The sequence below is a fragment of the Calonectris borealis genome, chromosome 9 (assembly GCF_964195595.1).
Source record: "Calonectris borealis chromosome 9, bCalBor7.hap1.2, whole genome shotgun sequence".
NCBI classification, from domain to species: Eukaryota; Metazoa; Chordata; class Aves; order Procellariiformes; family Procellariidae; genus Calonectris; species Calonectris borealis.
In genome coordinates, this window is record NC_134320.1 from 15,792,412 (window position 1) to 15,813,193 (window position 20,782).

Below are 20,782 nucleotides of genomic sequence, written 5' to 3' on the forward strand. Positions count from 1 at the left end.
TTAAACCAAAGGGCATGACAAAGACAGATGAAAAACAGGTATGAATGGGTCAGTTCAAACAAAAGTGAAATTTCATTAGCAAGATCTCTTGCTAGCTAGCTGGGAGTGGATACAGTCAGCAAAACCATGCATTTTGCAAATCCGGTAGAACAAAACATAAATATGTAGCTACACTTTATAATTATATTCAACTTTAACTAAGCACCTAATCTTAAGAAAATTCAGCTATCCTGGCTTTAAAATATTCTCAAAAGTTTCAGGATTTCATCTCAATTATTCGTACCAGGTGTTCTTAAGTATCAGCAATTTTTCACAACTTAACCATGCATGTATTTAGAGAGTGTTTTGGATATTATACACAAAGTTGTGCACAACAGCTAATAGGCTCAACTTTGTCAGTAACATAAAAGTTCTCATTTTGTTCTTATTCTCAGCAACGCAGACAGTTTATAGAAAGATGATTTTGCATGCTACTTAGCTTTCCAACTGGGAGAAGCAAAACAGTTTCTAGAGCATAAAGAAAGAAAAAGCCCCCTCTCCGCTTCTGTAACACACTGCATTTTAAATTCACGCTGTCATTATCCTTTGATAATCACTTCAAAATCCCTGCAACTTGATGCTTATTCCTTTACTTATTCAGCATTTCCATGAAGCTTAGTTTTTTTCTCTTCTCCCTCCACACCAAGTATTCTTGTAATGGTAAGCTGTCTTTCAAAATTGGTTTAGAGATACTATGCCAGCATCTATTGGAACTTTATGTACGATTTATTTCAGAGAATGCAGACAGAAGTATTAACAATTTAAATAAAGATCTTTAAAACAATCTTACATCTTTTTCTAAGAAAACATTCAGTGAAATTAAGGGTTTCAAAAATGCACTACAGGAATCAAAACAAATCCTGAAGTAGAACTTTGGTGTAAGAATTCAAGACGTCTACCATCAAGTTATACATTTGTTGCACGAAATACACACACAGGCATGTACACATATGGATAAACAACACAGGAGAGAATGGATAAAAGGAGAGACAATGAAATGACCAAATATAAACATGTGTTAAATAGTGTTTTGTATAACATTTCAAGAATAGAAAAGTCTTCACATTTGTATTTTACTGAACCATTTTAAGGTTTAAAAAAATTCTATATTGCCAGACTAGCAAACACATTGGAACTGTGCCAAGAAATCAGGTGAAACAAAAGATTTCATTTCTATACAGCAGCAAGGAGAGAGAGCCTCACGGCTACACTTAGTATTAGAGGAACAACAATAATATTTTGCCATTTTGCAAACAAGGAAACTCTCAACATGACCTGGCACAGTCCCTTTAAAAATTATGCTATGGGTCAAGAAAATACACTGAACAAAACCTGCCATGACGGCCTTTTAGCATTTAAACAAGTGCTGACATTTTAACTGCATATGCTTTAAAAAAAAACACATTATTTTACATTAAAAGTTAATAAGCTGTACTTCAGTTGAGTATGACTCTCTCTTTAATTTAAAAGTTCCTCTTGACTAAAGTATTTGAGTCCCATTTTCACAAGCAACCAAAGCCCTGTCTTTTTTCACGTCTCGACTCCTTCCACTATTTCCCACTGACTTCAGTGTGACTGTTCATGAGAAAAGCTGAGCCACAATAAGTCCTTGCAGGAAAAATAATTAAATGCTGAGGGATGTAAAGGGGTGAAAATTATGAGGAAGGTAAAGAGATCAATTTCTAAGAATTTGAATAAATGTCACAATTTTATCCAGAGTACCTATAACATGAAACTGGGAATTAAGTTGGGAATATAATGGTGATATGAATAGAAAAGAAAGAATTATAGAAACTTGATTGCATAACTTGCGAGAAAGAATGAAACAAATGAGAATGTTAAAAAAAAAAAAAAAGATCAGAGTATGAGTCAAGCGATATTCCTTACTAAAGCCTTCTTTTCACTCTCCAGAAGTAGCTGTAGTGAAGACCTGTAGAATTACTGTGCCGCTTCTTACACCGGCTGAAGGTGACCCTGTGTTGGCCGAGCAAGGCAGTCTACGCACTGCACTCAACAGCACATCAGGTTCTTCAAGGCATGAGATTTTATCAAAGCACTAAAGGCAGAGAAAGGACTGTGTGGTTGGTTTCGAATTATTTCTTTAACTGGCTTCTAAGCCAGAGTTACATTTTTCATACCCACTTCATCACAGCTATAACCACTATAAGTTTTCTTTAGAAAATGGGCTAAGCTTTGAAATTTGCTTGCGTTAATAGGAACCTGAAACTCTTTAGGAGATTTTTTTGGAGACAGACAATAGCGCAAGATAATTTTCTAAGAAGGTAACGCTGCCATTTCAAGTGCATGCCTAAACTAGTCCCACACATACAATACAATAAGATATTTTACTACACTATAGCTTTTATAACTATCTTCTCTCCTCTTTCTCCAAGAACAAAATTTCTTATTTAATCTAAGCAGAAACAGATTTAAACTCTATTTATTTAAATTACTTATCTGAACACTCCAGTAATTTAAATTTTGTTTTCTTTTCAAAATGTTGTACCTTTTGTATTAAATGAGAGATTATGAGATAAACACCACATTAGCTGGCAAGAAGCAGTACAGCCTGATTCGGTGTTCGGGACAACCTTCACTCTCTCAAAATTAACTTGTAAACTAACTAGTTTCTTGCTCACTCTACAGGAATTTTTGAGAGACCCGTCTGAACACCATGCCCAATTTCTACAGAACATTCCTCCAAATGAGGAATTCCTAGGTCTTTACAGTTACTTAACTTTTCACAAGAAAACAGAGAAAAACAGCTCATCAGCCATCAGACACATTTAATACCATGCTACAGCACTTTACGCATCCTAACAATCACAATTCTTAAACTAGTATTGATTGGCAGTGGAAAGCATTGAATGAAAAAAGGCCATCTAACCCATTGTCTAGAAAATAATAATTTTGCTTGCCAATAAACCAAGTGATTATGCTAGGTTAGCTATTCATACGTGCCTGGTTTGAAATATTACGACCAAAATTGATCATGTAAATTAGCAAAACAACAGTTTCTAAGCGTAACATATCAGATATAACTGGAGTAACAAAAATCAGTACACCAGACTAAATTTTATAAATCATACTGGTTTAATATGGGCTCATATTTCCTCTACCACAGCCAAAGGTTTGTTGGCAACATTAAAATGCAGTCATCACTGCATCTGAAAAAACAGAGTAAGTATTAGTGATGTTACTGGCGCTCAGTAAAAATCTGTTAATTTAGTTATCAAAGACAATAAATTAAGATGGCCATTTCCCCACAAGTCAACAGTAAATTATTTTTTATGTTTTAAACAGTGAAACCTGTGCTAAGCAATCACTCAAGAGAAAGTAAAACAATATATAATAAATACACAGTTTACTGACAAAGGGGAAACAAAAAGCTGAATTTTTTTCTCACGTAGAAATCCATCACTGTTCCAAAGGGAAAAAAACGAATTGTAAAAAGTGAGCTTTGTACAGGTTTCACTATATATTGCCATGCAGAACTAATGTAGAATAAATGTATACATGCCTGCATATACAGAAATGTCTTTTATGTAAAAGCCCCAGTTATAGTTCAGACACTAAGAAGTTTTCAGTTGCAAAAATAAATATTAAATAATTTACAAATTCCTGATACTTATTGTTTTCCTTCCATTTTTTAAAGAAATTTTTTAAATATACACAGGAAAAACTAAAAGCTTTTAAAGAATGAGCAACATTACAATTTAGGAATTTTACAGAAATGAGATCTACTATTCATGAAAGCAACAAATTAAACTTCACCTTCTTTACTTCAAGGAAAAATGCTAAAACTTTTAGTTATCAAAATACAGTAACATCTTTTTCCAGAAGATAGTAACAAAAACGTGATGTACACTTTCTAAATAATGAGAGTAAAAAGACAGACTGCTTTAAGAAATAGAAGTTCTTTATTAAGGCAGAGATCCTTAAGTAAGAGTCGTAACTGTGAAAATGTCAACAGAAATGAGGTTGCAAGCAGAAATACTTGAAAATAACTATAAAAGGCCTAAACTAACTTCAGTAATACGCTATAAGCTCAAGTGCTACTGAGAACATGCCCAGAAAAACTGCAAATGCACAAAGAATACCTAAAATTACATTCTTATTACAAATCAAGTTTCTTAAGAATGCAATTCCTAAAGATTTTTATAACTGCCTTGTATTTTCCTTAAATCAAAATGTTTATTATTATTGTACTGAGTATATACTGAGCAGCACATACTCAAGTAATTTTCAAGCTGCTTCAAATAAACATCTACAACTAGCTATTGAAGCACTTTTAAAAAAATTACCTGTTGTCAAGACATTTTTAGTTTTGCAAGAGAGTAATTACCTTCTTGTACTGTTTGTCATTGTCATATCCCTGGTCAGTAGCTCTGAATGCTGTTTCTCCTGGAGAACCTAGGACATAATTACAGAAACTCATTATAACATGCAAAAGGCACTTAAAAATTCTCAAACTACACCTAATATAAAATTAAAGTTTCAACATCTATGAATTATTAATTCAATAATCTTTGAAGTTGCTATCAACCAAAAAAGGTTCATCATAAGAAACTGAAAAAGAAATTCTGTTTAAAACTAATTTGAAAATTTTGTATCTAGTTTGTGGCTCAAATCAGTTATATCATAAGGGAACAGGCAGCTTCAATTAGACTATTAAAGTTCTAAAAACTTCTTAAAAATTAATTATTTCTGATAGACATGAAAGGATAATACAAATTCCAGTGGTATTACTGTAACAAGAAAAAAAAATTATATTCTTTCCTATTGTAATGATACAGATTTTCAAAACAAGCTTCTGGAAAACGCCTGGAAAAAAAAGCATCTGCTAAGGACTCTGGCAGAGAAATATCAACTATTCATCTATTCATTCTCACAGGGATGGATCTAAGTACTTTCAAAATAATGGGAAGGTATTTGTAATTCAATATTAAATTGCTCTAAATAGTTGTGTTTACATTGATATTCACTCCTCTTAGTATAGTAGCGTTTTAAGACTTTGCTTTAAAGAGGCAGGTTAAGGGCAGTAAAAAGGGCTTTTACACACCTAACAACAGAAGTAGTTCAGAAGCTCCTATGACTTCACTAACCAAATTGTAACCTGTGAAAAATCAGCAGAAGAGGGGAAATAAAAATTATAAATACAAAACAAAATGCAAAACAAAGATGAGGGATCTTTGTCTCATCTGGAGGACCACACAACCATAAATGTCAACTATGTCCATGTGAGTATGATAACAAATAATAGATGACATCTCACAATATCAGTTAATAACACAATTTTAAACAGCCAAAATCTTTAACAGCCAAAATACATAGAAGATTGTAATCTACTTGTCACTTTGTTGAACTTCATCCCTACTTAGTTGCTCACTCAGTTTATAAGATGAATAAACTAGTTCCACCATTAACGATATTTTAAGAAAATGAAAATATCCTTCTTACACACACTGATACGGAAATATTTTCAAACACGCTTAGAGCAATGACTATGACGCCTCATAGATACAACCTTTCATGAATACAAATGTATGTGGTTTGGTAATTATTAAGGTATATAATAGGAAGAATCTTCCACTCTATTACAAGAATGACTGGGTGAAGTTCTGAGCTGTGCTAGAGAGCAAGTCAGATATGATGATCAAATCAATCATTTTTTAGTTTTAAAAAGGCCACCGATCAGACATGTCTTATTTAAATCTCACAAAACATGAAAACCACTAAGCCTACTACTGCCTAGGCACACTGAATCGAAAAACCATTCCCCTGCTTTCTGTGAAGCATTTAGAACTCCTACCTACTCCTTTGAAACATAGTCCCTACCTAAGCCAAATCTTCAAGCAAGTCCTTCTGGAGCTATATCCAGATGAAAGATATCGCTCAACCCAAAAGAATACCTTCATCGCAAATCTCTTATTTCACATGCTCGCAACATTAAGAATCATAATTCTTAGTAATCCAACTCTCTTCTCCTGTAACATCTGTGGTACTGTTACTGTCCAGCGCCACTCTCGCCTCCAAATTCTACCTGGACACGTCCAGCTTTTACGACTCACTGAAGCAATCTAGCTTTTAATCTGTTTGTTTAGAGTTGTACAAGCATTCTAGTTTTCTATTCAATTGCACATTTTAGTTTTCACTACTTGCTACTAGAATTCTTGCTTTTAAACATACATTACACTTACCTGTGTCCATAACACTTTCAGACGAGAGATTCAATGAAAAGGCATGCATTTTCAGGATCTGCTTTCTTTTAGTGTCTAAGGACATATCTGTAACCTCATCTTGTAATAGCTTATGTTTTCAAAATTAAAACTAAGCTGAAAAATTGTTCTCACCAGGAGAAAAAAAGCCTTTCAGCGAAGTGAAGCTCTCTCCAATCTTGTCAAAGTCAGGCAGAAGTTTGGCAAGGTCATCTGCATCAGGAAGGGCTTTGATAAGCTTTTCTAGGAAAACAGTACAACAGCTAATGAGTATTTTTTCTTTCCCATTATTTTCATGAACAAAAATGGCTTAGGCTGTAAAACCTAGCAACTGTTTCAGGACATGGCTTTTTTCTTTTTTTTTAAATAAAGAATTAAAAAGTTTCTTTCCACATGCACCTCCCCCCATTAGTGTTGGGAAAGATTATCAGATCTGAAAAATCAATTGCATTTTTAGACTTTGAACTTCCTGATAAGTTGGTTGCCTCAGGTACTTTAAAATACTCTAAAACTTATTGCGGTATTTCACCAATTTCATACACTATTCTCTCACATACTTTGTAAAGGATGTTTTAAAATTACATGACATGTAACTATGCCCACCTCTTGTACGTTTTAAGAAAAGATTATTTTTCAATTTCATAAATAAGCCAATTTTGTAATCCTTTAAAAAAAAATCTTACTAGCTTTAGAGTACTATAAAAATGTAGTGTCCACTAGCAATAAAAACAAGAAAACATTCATCTCAGTTATTCAATCTCTGCATTTATCTATGCAATGCTCATGTACGTAGCGAAATCTTCATAAACTTTAAAAAAAAAAACAAAACCAAAACCACCACCAGCTTACCACCCTGCGTATGTAAGAAGTAGCTCAGTGCGTGTTTTTTTAGATTTCTATCTTTCATCTGAAAATATGCCTACTGTAACTAGAAGATTCACGAAAAAAAAAGAGTCTATATTTTTCATTTTCTTTTTTCTATATCTTCAGGATAATTTTGTAGATACGTAGGTTCACTATTCTGCATTTTCAATTGCAGAATCTTTTAATCATACATATCTTTTACTTATCTATTTTTATTTATATTTTTAACTTGTGTCATTCATATAGAAAGAACGAACTTTGTGCACAATACTACGAAAACCTGCGTTAAGTCCCCTTGATCATGTTGCAAGTCTCCTTTCAATAATGGGATTACATGGCCATATGAAAGGACCACGAACATTCTCAAATGAAAGGATGAATTACGGAATATCAATGCTAAACCATGCTTAATTTCTTCCTACAAACACACTGATACAAATACCTTGGGAAGTCACACACCAAACTCTAGCAATACAAGCTCACTCAAATTACAGCTATAAAGATACTACTGCACTGGGGAGAGGTACTGAGGACCTACGCCCTTAATTTTAAGTTGTACATATGCTAGTCTTTAGATAGAGTAGCATTTTAGCTGTTGTGATACCGAAGTCAATATGCTCATCAAGCTCCCAAATGAAGTCAGGAACAATCCACTTATATTCATCGAGATCTGGCATCATGTCCTTCCACTGATCATACGTCTAATACAAAAAGGAAAAAAATATAGTAGAAATAGAAAAAGAAATGTATGGAGAGAAGCATATGAGCAATCTATTGAAAAGTAATACCTATATATAAAACATACTAACCCACCATCTTTTAGATATAAATAATACTACTTGGATCTTTTAAAATCTATACTAGTTCTCTAACCAATCCGTTTTCCATTTTCACTCATCTTTATTGTCATCCTGTAATTTTTGTGGATATTCCAAGAACTATTCTTCTGAAACATATAGCAACAACAAAGACAAAGTGCATAAAATAGCTTCCACAGATAAATACCTTCTTAGCTGTATAACCACCACCTACAGCAGATCCTAATATAAGATAGCGAAGTTTGAGAAGCCTTGAGGCTAGTCTAGCTAGCCAAAAGTTCCTATGGGACTGGTATCCATATTTTACATCTAAAAGTTTTGTTTTACGTAGGGGAAGACGATTAAGAGAAGAGAACAGCTGAATGGATATCCTTAATGGAGGTCTTTGAAATTTTGAACTTGGGTAGTAGGGATGATGTATACTTCGGGAAACAAGATGCAAGTTTTGAAGTGGCGATTTTCTTTTTATTCCATAGCTGCTATTTGCTAGACTCCGGCAGATGACACTAAAAGAAAGAAATAAAAACTCTAAGTAACAGATTTCCTCAACACACCATTAACTTAATAACCTCTTTAGAAGCAAGTCACATTACATTTTAGCTGGTTACAGATAAATTACAGCATCACTCTGAATGTACGATTTCCACCTATCATTGCTATGCTACCAGGAAAATAAAAAGCTGTAAACATCGTTAATGGGTATAGCATTTCTAGTGATTACAGAAATAAAACCTTAAATATCATTTATGAAGTCTGTTATGAATTAAATTTAACTTGCACACTGGATTAAGGCAAGTAACATGTCTGTTACTAAAACACGGTTTGGGCAAACAGGAGCTAAGAGTCCACAGAAGACAGGATTACAGCATTATTGTTTTGTCTTAGGTCATGCATAGACAAGATTACTTCTGGAGATGGCTGCACCATGTTTCTTGAAGACTTCAATAAAGTAATTCAGATTTATGCACGAGGGAAAATTTCAGTCTGAAAGATTTGACTCTGAAAACAGAGCTCAGCCATGAAAAGCACGTTAAAACACAGGAACCTTATCAATCCTGCCTATGTTAAAACACATGCATAGGCTGGAATAAAGCTTCCTGTATACTTTTAGTTACACTATCTTGCATGCTTCAACATTTTGAAGTAGCTTTGCTAGTTTAGGGAAGAGACAACTGCTCTGGAAAAAGCCGTTTCTTCTGTAATGTTTTAGTCTCACCATCATATCAGAATGATTAATATTAACTCATTTACTGAATGCAAAATATGAGTGAAGTTACAGTTCTTGAAATTAATGCTTGTTCCTTGATGTTTTTTCAGGGTTTTCAATATTATCAAGTGCATTTACTTACAAAGGGGACAAATACAAAAGAAAAAAGTACTTCACGCTACTGAGAAGGCAAATTATTCATCCCATAATTCTAAATCATTTAAAATTAATAGATTAAACAGAATAAGTGAATCATACGAAATGGAAAATGTTACAGCATTTTCCAATAACATGCCCTATAATCTATATAGTTCTTTGCCTTGAGATTTTCTATGTGCTAGAGATGACATTGTCTATGATAAGCACATTCTTAAGGTCCAAAGAAGTGGAAGACTTTGCTATAAAAGCACTTCTGACCCACAAATTGAGCTTTTGGATAATAAGTTAAAAATCAGAATTATGTGAATTGAGACTTCTTCCTCTCTTAAAAGACCAATTCTCCTGATGATCTGTGTTTAGAAATTTCCTTTAGTGTAATGGAAAGCTTAAGAAAAGGGAACTCCACTGATTGTTATGAAAGTCCTCGTTCACAAAAGTCACTGTGATTTTGAAGGGTATCCTCTTGCTGCTATACTAAACTATCTAGAAGGCTGTGCCTTTGCAATAACAAACTTAGTATCTAGAAAGAGGATAATAAGCAGGAGCAGAATAATCCCTAGAGTAGTAACAAGCATCTCCTCTTTGATATGGAATTACAAGAGGCTCAAAAATTAACCACAGATAGTACCAATACAAAAGTGGCTACATACCAATAAAAAATGAAAGTGCCTCCACACTAGGAATGTTTCATTTCCTGCTTTTGGAGACAGTTTTAAAATCAGGGTGTGGTAAGCCTGTACGAAGCAAGCTGATGACTGGGTCGTTATTTCTTTTGTTTTGCAGTCACTACCATCACACAGATACTTAATATTTTCAGCAGAGACCAAGTGGTAGTATATACTATGGCAGCCACTTCTCATTATTAGTCTTCACCTAGGTTAAAGGCATTTTGTAATATTATGTAATTTTCTTCTCTGTGATTGTTCTTTTAAAATACACTGTGTTTTACAGCATTCACTCTGTATGTTTAAGCTGAAGGAAAAATTGAGTTCCATCACAAATTTTTATGGCAAGAACTTGATCGACAACAATTGCATTTTGAGTGCTATCACGTATTTCAAATCCTACCTGCTTTAATTGCACATATAAAATCTTATAATTAATTAAAAAAAACACTACTCCATCATTATACCAAAACTTCCATTTTCTCTTTTTTTCTCTCCTCCTGCTGCTAAAAACTCCTGATGAATACTGACAAAAAAATCACCTTAAGATCTTCACTGAAAAGTGCAGTTGGAATGAAAAGGGTGCCAGAACAATATATTAAATTAAGTATTCCACGAGTTCCAAATTTAAAGCCTATGGAAAGCTGTTTTTAACAACAATAACAAAAATTAGCCTTGCAGACATGAGTAGCTCTGCCATTAGAATCTGCCTGATTACAGGCCTGCAACCTGACTACTCTTGTATTGCACTAAGATCACAGATACCTTGTAAAACAAGAAAAAGTGGCCTGTTACTATCGCTAGCCGAGCATTCCACCTGAAGTCATACCTAACATTTTACACATATTGCTCCAGTTTAAGAGTTCAAAAAATCCCCACCTCAGCTGGGACAAATTTTCTGTAAAGATAGGTTATATACACCTTTAATAGCTATGACTGCAAAGCATTCTTTCAAATGTAACCCAACAAAACGCACTGTAGTATTTTCTTTCTCATTCAGCGTTAAACAACACTTATTTTCCTACTGCTGCTCCCAAATCTGCCAAGGAACATTGTGAGATTACCGGCCATTCAGTTTCACCGCTCCTGTCAAGAGGAATGTAGGGTAGCTGCTGGGGAAGACCAACGTCTGGACACGAAGGCGACCCGAACTCCCTAGGGCGGGAATGAGGGAGACGCAGCTCCCTTCCACATCGCACCCCCAGGTCCCGGGGGAGCTGAAGGATGGGGAATTTCCCCGCCTGGGAGCACCACCCCAGGCCCAGGTTCACCCCTGCGCCATTCCCACGCACCTCCCCCCCACCTCGCACCCCGACCCGCCGTGCGGCTCCGGCGTCCCCCGCGGGCAGCCCCGCTCCCACGGGTGCCAGGTCCTGCTCAGCCGGGACGAGTGTTACGACCGACACCGCGCCCGGGGCAGAGGCCCCGAAGTCGGAGGAGGCGGGAGAGGGTCGCAGCTCTGGCGGCCGCTCATTCCGCACAGCCGCCGCGCCCCAGGGGCCAGGCCCGCCGGAGGCCCGCAGCGCCCGCCCTGACCCCTGCCACGGCCCGCCCCGCTCACCAAGCCGCCGCCGCCCGCGTCCGCCACATCCTAACGGCCGAGAGGGGCCCAGGGGGAGCCGCACGCACCGCGGCCGCCGGCCGGGGCTCCGCCGCCGCGCCTGGCGCCCCCGGCAAGGGCAGGTGGAGCCGCCGCGGCCGCGGGCTGACAGGGCTACCGCCGCTTCCGGGCACCGCGGTCCGTTGCGTCCGGCCCGCCTGGAAACCGCGCCTCCCCGAGTAAAGGTTCCGGGCGCGGCGGCGGCGAGGAGGGGTTTTGAGGGAGCACCGCTGGGGGCTTGCCCGGCCAGGAGGAGCGGGGCGGCGGGGGAGTTATGGCTCCTCTGCAGCCGGGCCTTGTGTCCCCCTCACACCCCAGCGACGGCAGGGGCAAGCCTCGGCGCCTCACCCCTGTGCCCCTGGGCTGGCCCGCGGCACCCCCGGCTGTAGTCCGCAAGGCCGGAGGCAGCCAGGACGGCCTGGGCTCGCCTGCACGGCTTGGCCTGGCGGGTCAGGGCCGGAGGGGGTGGTGAGGCCCAGCCCCGGGTGGGGGCCTGTGGTTGTACCAGGGTCTTCCACGCTGCTTAAATAAGATTCCCAAGTGAGTTCTGAGCTGTTGTTATGCTGAAGAAGTGCGTGAAATGGGTGGCAGCGCTGCCTTGAAAGCTGGAAAACAAGGCATGTCCAAATGGGCTTCTGTGAGTTGTTGGGTTGTTGGCAGGTTTTTGCTGGCAGGACCACGTGGAAGTGGGAGGCAGAGGAGGAACCAGGAGAGTTCAGGAGATCTGTCCATCTGCCCTCTGGCAGAATCGCCTCTAGTTACGTCATTTCTGAGAAGTGCATGCCTTACATGTCCGTAAAGACCTCAGGCATTGGAGTGTTCACCTGGCAATGCCAGTGTGTGCTAAGATTAATAGAAATTTTTCCCTCACGCCTGATTTGAATCTTTCTTGCAGCAAGTTAACTCTATCCACAGTGGACACAGAATATTATTTTCCTTATTTACATGTTTGAAAACTGTTGTCATGACTCCTCTCAGTCTCCTTTGGATTAAACAACCCTAAGTCCCTCTTCCATGTTTTCTGACTCCTTTGTCATTCTTCTCTGTGCTGTCCTGTGGAGTGTCGCGGGTTGGTTCACAGCTTCCTTTCTGTAATATGCCCAGAACTGTGTATCACATGCTGAGCTAAACAGAAAAAGAGATTTGGGGTGTTTTATAGGCCAGGCTTTTATTTATACAGTGGGATTTTTCAGAGCAAAATAAGTTGCACAAGGATGACATAATACATACATGGATTTTCAGGATTGAGATAAAAGTTGTAGGGATGAGGTGAAGCACATGATTTTGTCTCTTGCTTGCTTGCTTTTAGATTTTTTTATTTATTTATAAATTTAAGGGACTGTCTTTATTTTAGTTCTTACCTTTGCTTTTGTATTTTAATTTGACCAGTTATTTTGTGATTTATATCTGTTTTTTTAGGCAAATTTCAATTTAAAAATAAGAATGATGATACTCCATAGGTAACTTTTTATTTATAAACTAATATGTAATTCTTACTTTGAACAGCAGGGGGCATCACATAACTAAAGGTTCCAATTTAGGATGCTTTAGAGGTTTTTTTCCTCAGGAGAAAGTGAACCTGCTTGAGAAAGTGAACCTGCTTAAGAAAATGAACAAATTTCACCATCTTCTTTGGTTCTGGATTAACAGATTTTGCTGGAATGTTATGACAGGTTTCCAAACTATGGAAATGATGAATGTTTTACACCTTTAATCTGTTGGGGGTTTTTTTGTTGTTTTCAGTTCTGAAGATATAAATTTCCCTAATAAGGGTGTTCTGTAGGAGCAGAAATTGTCAATAGGAGCTGGACTAAGCCTATGAATAGTGAATAGATTGGATGAGCCTTGATTCTTCCCTGGAGAGTCAGGTTTGGTGGGATACTCTGTATGCAGTTCATCGCTCTTCTCTGTGAAAGGGCAGCCAAGGACCCCTACTGCACCCTAGTCATCTACAGACGAAAGAGCAAGGCTGACATTTGGGGAAGCAGCAAAAGCTGACCAGGCAGAAAAAGCGTGTGTGGCATTCCTGCCTGGCACCTCCCAAAATCATGAGTCATTTCCCAAAATCATCAGCCTAGCTTGGAAAAGGTACCTTTGCAGTTGTTTCCTGTCTTTTACAGCTTCTGGATAGCACTGCTCAGTTTTCCTGTATAACTAGGTTTATAAGAAATGAACTTTATTGCATTCTTCCTTTTTAATTTTTAATTGAAAATTGTGATTCTCATGTAATAACTGGAGCTCCTGTTGCTGGGTCTCAGAAGAACAAAATGAAAAGCTGAAAGGCTCAAAGCTAGCCTCAAAGTTGCAGTGGGGGGAAGGAAAGGGTAACACTGAAGCTGGGATATGGAGAGCACCTTGTTCCCCCTTGATCTTGTCGCAACAAATCACCCTTAACACAGCTTAGTACAGTTATATCCTTTTCTGTCCAGCCGCTGGTCTGGGTTCCGTTTGAAAGTGTGCTAGGTGTCAAGACCAAACAGCTTAGCTCCAACGCAAACTGCTTGTCACCAGCATTTTACAAACATATCTGTCCTTGTGCTGTGCATACATGCACATCAGGTTTGCAGGTCTGTGCCCGGCTCACATTACTAGCAATGGGCAACTTTTATTGTGTTAATTGACCTAGCTCCCTCATTTTCTCTTCTCTGTTCCCTGCCTTTCTCCCATTTCAGTTTCTCTGAGCCTGCTTACTGCAGGGTAGGCAGTGGTCTTTCCTGGTGCTTGAGTTGTCTGGGGCTTGTACAAGTCCGTGCCACGTGGAAGTAAAATGCTAATGAATAGGAACTAACTTGGTACCTCTTGATCTGTTTCAGTCACCCTAGAAATAATATTTTAGTTTCCTTAACATATTTGCTGGAAGAACAGGTTTGCCTTTCCTGACCTCATTCCTAAAATATTTGGTGTGTAACTTCTTAAAAAGTAGCAAAGGACAAGGAAATAGTAATGAGAATGAGAATGAATCACAAGACTAATAAACAAATGCAGCCCAAAAGTAGCAAAAAAGGGAGGTGATAAAATCCTCAGTGCTGTTTTTCTGCCAGCTTCCTTTTGGCCCTGATTTGGAGAGACGTTTGTATCCAGCTCACTGACATCGGTGGGGAACTCCAATTTCCCCCAGGAGTGAGTAAATAACCTCAGTGACATTTCCCAAAACTATATGGTGAGGTCAGAAGACATTCTGTGATGATACTCTTAATAATGAATAAAAATACTAGTTACAAATCCTACATGGCTGGATCCTGACACACAGTCAGTGCATAAATCCACCTGCACAAACTGGGGCCCCAGTTTGCAATGCCGGAACTTGAATTTTTCTCCAAGGCATATGTGGGGATCACAGCTGCACACTTAGTTCAGGCTGGTTGCTAAGAGTGTAACAATAGCCTATTTTCCTTCTCATTTGGACACACTCCTGGTCTCCAGTGATTCCATAATCTCTTAAAGAAAAGTATTTCCCTCTTGTCCTCCCCTGAAAGTTGCATGCCAACAGTACTTGCTTGTACTGATCAGAGTTATGACCCAAAGTCATATTGTGGCAAACACTTGTAAGATCTAACTTTTTCTTTCTTGCAGTGTCTTTAAGTGAATTTTGCATGTACCCTTGCAGTGGCAAAAGTCCAACAATGAATGAAGGGAGGAGGGATGAATGTTACCTGCTAACCCCAGAGAGAGGGAGGAGCTCCATTCTTCAAACATCAGCAGAGTTATAAGGAAGGTGTGTACTTAGAGCACTTCCTCAATGTGGAAGTTCAAGCACACGACGCTGAAGACCTGTCCTGAGGGTGCTCTAGAATGTCTCCAGAGGGTCATTTCATGGGGGAAAATCCTGCCAAGAACCATTATGCACAACTTAACCAGGGAGAAGAGAATGAGATGGTGAGTTGTATCTCTGTCTAGGTCTTTCTCAACTTGAAGCAGCAGATGGCACATGTTCTGCAATAAAATGCTACTGTCTGTAATTTAGTTTTTGGATGGTGGAGGTGTTCCCATAGCAGAAACATACAGTTAGAAAGGGATATAATCTTTTTTTAGCAGAAAGGAAGAGAGTTGTATGTGTCCGCTGGATTTAATTGGTTATCCCCTCCAACAGGGGATGGCTCGACAGATTATTGATGTGGCATTATAAATCTAGGTGGAGGTGGTCTTATATGAGCTTGAGGGATGGGCCGGGGCGGTGTTCCTAACCATTTGACAGCTGAATTTCTAGGGTGAGATCCAGTTAGATGAGGACTAGGAACCTTGGTTTCCTCTGGAACATAGAAACACATGTGTTATATTTGCATAAATTATTAGCAAATGCAATCTGTTGAATTGACAACACTATTCCAGCCTGAGCGCCTGTATAAAGCTGGATTTCTAAATACAGAACTACCATATTTCTTTCCAGAGTTTCCCAGGGAGGAGTATGTTTACATGCATTCCGTAACATGTGGAAATAAGTCCTATGTTTACATGAAATATCTGATCTACTGCATGGCGCTTCTCTTAAATAGTAAGCCCAGTGCACGACTGTAGTAAATTCAGTGCTTCTTGGCTGCTTTGGCATTACTGCATGTTATGGATCAGCTATTCATCACATATGCATTCTGTCCGTCTAACAGATTCTGCTGGAGCTGTCAGACCTGTGATGCAGCTGTATAGCAACAATTCTCATGCATGTCTGGTAAACGCAGTGCTTCTCAAAATTCCCGTGCTGCAGAGCCACTGTAGCCGTGCTATGAGTGCGTGTAGGATTTCTGGGTGTACAACAACCCCAGCAAAGCTAGTGATACACAGTCACTTACAAGCTGACGTGACTGTTCACTTTCAGAAATCCTGGAGAAATCTCCAAAATCTACTCACTGAGAATTCTATTTTAGTGAAAAAGAGACCATATCATGGAAAAATGTGGACATTTGTTGTCCCTAGATACAAACATGGATTTTCAGTCAGCGCTCTGCCATCCAGGGAAGGGGAGATGTCATATTCTGCATAATGCAAACCTGGGTAATCTGGGATGTGCTGGAGAATGCAGTACAGAGTCATCCAGCAGCAGGAACTGAGCACTGCAGGAAGCGCAAGGCACTAGCTCTGAGGGTGGGGACTAATTAGCTCAGTGCAATGCAGAACCCAACTGGCTCTGCTGCTGAATTACTAAACCTGCTCGCAGCACCCCGCTCCTGGCTCTAGCCCTGGTGCTGATGTGCCACTGCTCCCCAGCTCCAAACGGCTGCTGGTTTTGTCTGTACTCCACCCTGCCCCTGTCCTTCTAGGACCATAAAGACCCTGTCATTCTCTTCCCACTACTGGCACTGTCACTAGCAATGCCAGAATTGAGCCTGAACTAATTAGGTTTAAGTGGACTGTTAGGTGCTGCGTAGAGCCATGCTATTGTACCCTGCATGTCCAGCTCCAGCTGTGCAGTACTGCGATACCCAAGTTGTGCTTGCACGGAGCCAGCTATCCCAGTAATGTTTTTGTTTCTCACCAGTATCATACTGAGCACATGTGCCATGAGTCCAGTGCTCGGGGATCCGCACTGTGATTCTGAGGTTTTCCATGCACAGCTGGTGTGTGTGCACAGCGTTGAGTCAATCTGCACTGTGAATCCAGGGTGTCTGGCAGTTGCCGTGCTCTCTATGCCTGCAGTGAGCATGAGCAGTGCTCATTCACCTGGGGTTCCCAAAGGAAAATCACAGAAAAAAGATTGATAAAGCAGCTGAGCAGTAGGTGTAATTAAAACCATAGCCAAATTGTGCTATATTTGGCAGGTATGCATGCGTCTTTGTTACATATGTGTAAGAGAGAGAGAAAAAAGTTACGAGTATGAGAGAGAGGAAGATATCTGTGAGGGTATCTGAGGTAAGAGGGTGAGGAAAAAACCGTATGTATAGAAAGAGAGAACAGCTAGTGTGTGTATTTGTGTGAAAGAGAGAAAGTAAGTAATATGTAGGTGAGAGAAGTTGTGAAGAAAGAGACAAAGAAGGCTGTGTTTAAGCAGAGGAGAGAAGGAGACTACATGGGGTAAAAGAGAATTATGTGCAGATGTTCTTTGTTAAAATTGTGTATTTTAAATTATTGGCAGCCACAGCAAGTGGCACTGGCACATAATGATCTCAATGACCCTCTGCCTTATTTGTCAGGTATGAGGCTAGGATGAACCTCGGCTGCAGTGAGACACCAGATAGCAAACTAATGATAAAGCAAAGATTTTTTTAAAATTTTAAAATTTAAAATTTTTTTAAAATTCTGAGTCATGAAAAATATTTTTCAACATTATTTTTAACAGTTTAATCCACCTGAACCAAATTATTAACAAGCAGTTCTTGACTCCTGAAACAAATCATATCACTTGGTATAAGAATGTAACAGCTGACATTGTGCAGGTGCCAGTTCTTCCAGAGTGAAATAGTTCAAGTAATTTTGAAAGCGTGCAAGTAGTTCATTTGGACTCTGGACATGCAGTACTTTCCTCTGTTGAACTAGCTGTCCATTTTGCTGAGGAAAGTTGGGGAGCTCTAATGAGAAGAAATACTTCTAAGTTTTCTTCAGTGTTTCCATTTCTTGGTACAGCTGAGATGCTAGATAGTGCAGTATTTAAGAATAATCACTCTGCCTTAGGAAATCTACCTTATATATCCTTGTGCATATCTTTGGGATTACTTTACGTGGCTGGAGCACATTTGCTTGAATGAGAGTTCACTCTCCTGCTACCCAGCTAAAACTTAGCAATATATATTCGGAGCATGAGATAATATCACGCTCTCTTCATAACTATTTGTAGTACTGGAAAGATCTCAGTAGTGTGTGAGAGCACTCTGAACACAGCAGCTTGCCTCAGAGAGGGCTAATAAGTATGGTAATAGGAAGGGATTTATTTTAGGTGGTGTTTTTTTTTCCTTCAGAAAGAACTGCTGAAGGTGTTTTTGAGAAGCAGTAATTGTTGGTGGAATAGGAAGAGGGAGGAAAAAAACCCACAGCTTTATGCCCTCTGCCAATTTGATGCTCTTCTCTGTACAGCTAGGGACTAATCATTCTCTTTGCACAAACTCTGAAGTGCAAAGCGTAAGTCCTGCAGTGCCAAAGATTGTGATAGACTTTGACAGGCTGCTGCTTCAGGAAGGATTTGCCAGAAGCCTGTCTTAACCATGTGTTCCCCAGCTGCTTATGTCGAAGGAATGGGACAACTGCAGTCAGTCAGCTGGTGAACCCCAGTTTGCCCCTGCATATTGGCAGCTGTCTGCCTCCTTTGGGATGCCAAAATTCTGAAGAGAATCTGATCGAGGGATTTTATATACTTTGAGTTTGAAAAATTTAACTCTTAAAATTAAGATAGAATCTGAAAGGCACAACCTTGTTCCTAACGGAACGATAGTGAATGTTGCTACTGGGCTTCAGAGGGAAGAGAAACAAACCTCTCATGAAACAGATTCCAGTTGGTAAGAATGAGATTCAGTTATTAAATTCCTTGTGAATCTTAACCAGTCTTTCAAGTCTAATCCTATTATCTGTTGTTATAGCAACAGGTTGTTTGTAATAGGGTACCTGGTGATTGGGTTGCCAGAAATATGATCGTTCACAGCCACTGTTTAGGCTCCTTGCTGGTAGCTACAGGCCTTGTTTTCACCAAAGAAAAGGGTGCCTGAACTTGTTTGACTTTTGCATTTAAATTCTGCTGTGCAGATGACCTGGCAGTTACAGGCAATTTTTCTTTTAAATGTAAGTAACAAAGACTTGCTGGACACTAGAGTGATAAGCCCTTCTGTGCTGGCTTTGTATGATTGTAAAAGCAGCTAAGAACCTTTCTTGGAATAAGCACATTTTCTTCCAACTGAGCAGGTCTGGCAGCTTTTCCTGACCAATAATCCATGGCCCCTCCCTAGACCCTTCACTTACAAGTTAAACGATTTTATTTTAGTCACTCTTCTGACTGTTGCGAGTCTCAAGAGAAAGGGGATGTTAACAGATGAGGAAACAAGGTTTTACAATACACTACAATTTGTTAAAAATTATTCTACAGAGGTGAGATGAGCCCTGCGTACCAGCCTCTTTTGTAGACAGTGCTACCTCCTGTGAGATAATGAGAAGGCCTTTGGGCTCTTACAGGTAGGTAATCTTAACTTTGTTTTCCACGATCTCTTAGTCTGCTGCCCTCCAGAATCCAGGGTATTTGGCTGTGTAATGTTATATATGCCAAATGCACACATTGAGCCCTAAAAACCTGCTCACACAGTAGAAAAGTTGTCAAGGTGCAAATCTGTATTCATCGATCCATCTTCAAAAGTAGCCTGTCTGCATCAGCACAGCCTCTTTGTGCAATGAAATACAACCCAGTAAAAGTTATTCTTTTTTCCTTAACAACATAAAACCAACCTGACAGACATGTTCTTACTTACCAGGATTTCTGCCAGCCCTGGAAGTGTTGTTTTTCATAGTGGACATGCATTTGCTTGGAGATCCTTGTAGTATAGGCCTAGTGAATCCTGAATAAGCTTGAAGAATTTCCAAACCCTAATTACTGTAAGGCATTCACGTGGCTAGATAAACCTGCTGAGAAACCTGCATCATGTGTGTGCCTGTTCCCCCCTCCTTCATGCACATTGTGGATATCTCTGTTGTGGGTCTAATATTCACTTTTTTTTTTGAGAAGATAATGGCTTTGAGAATTCTTCTAAGGAATTCCACTGTTGACTTATTTGACAAGTGAGAAGGGTTTGTACTAATACTGTTTCTGTTTCAACAAGGAGTTATTTACATATTAGATTTTTTTTTATGAATGCAGCATTCATTGCTATAGTCCTTCCAGCTAAAGGCACAGGGTCAGGAAAAACATCTCAACCTAACAGAACATTTTATTCTGAAGTTAAGTATTGAAAGGTTCCAGCCCAGGGAACTTTGGCACAAGTTAGGTTTGGAGCTCAGTCTATTTCCCTGCCTAGCTTTACTTTTGAGTGATGTGGCTCAGGTAACATGCTCCAGGCATTTCCAAACCATGGGAAATGCTTTGCTTTGGCTTTAGATTCCGGCATGGACATCCAGATACAAAATAGCAGTTAACATCTGATGTTTATTCTTTCCCAGCTTACTCCTTGTAGAGCTCCTGAACATATATTCAGAAATGTCACGTTCATCAAGACACAAACCAACGAACCTGAACCAACACCTGTGTTCATAGGGCAGAATGCGCACTGGGTCAGAACAGCTGACAGTATCTATCTATCTACCTGTCTATC

The 20,782-nt window shown here is 39.3% G+C and overlaps 2 protein-coding genes across 7 annotated transcripts in view; one reads left to right on the forward strand and one right to left on the reverse strand.

The window, feature by feature from the left end:
- Positions 1–11,711, reverse strand: part of OPA1 (OPA1 mitochondrial dynamin like GTPase) — a 57,216-nt gene extending 45,505 nt beyond the window's left edge. For 4 of the 6 annotated variants that reach the window (XM_075158420.1, XM_075158416.1, XM_075158417.1 and 1 more), the window contains exons 1-6: positions 11,532–11,701; positions 8,127–8,445; positions 7,726–7,822; positions 6,393–6,500; positions 5,102–5,155; positions 4,385–4,452 (exon numbers count right to left, since the gene is read on the reverse strand). In XM_075158420.1, the coding sequence (XP_075014521.1) occupies positions 4,385–4,452; positions 5,102–5,155; positions 6,393–6,500; positions 7,726–7,822; positions 8,127–8,445; positions 11,532–11,560 (675 nt within the window). In that variant the 5' untranslated portion in view covers positions 11,561–11,701. Of the gene's footprint in view, positions 1–4,384; positions 4,453–5,101; positions 5,156–6,392; positions 6,501–7,725; positions 7,823–8,126; positions 8,446–11,531 lie in introns of all 6 variants that reach the window. The other 2 variants (XM_075158421.1, XM_075158419.1) reach the window with 2 other exon arrangements.
- A 3,494-nt stretch (positions 11,712–15,205) lies between these two features.
- Positions 15,206–20,782, forward strand: part of LOC142085895 (putative cation-transporting ATPase 13A4) — a 41,835-nt gene continuing 36,258 nt past the window's right edge. The window contains exon 1 of the mRNA XM_075158423.1: positions 15,206–15,446. Coding sequence (XP_075014524.1) covers positions 15,363–15,446 — 84 coding nt within the window. The 5' untranslated portion in view covers positions 15,206–15,362. The remainder of the gene's footprint in view (positions 15,447–20,782) is intronic.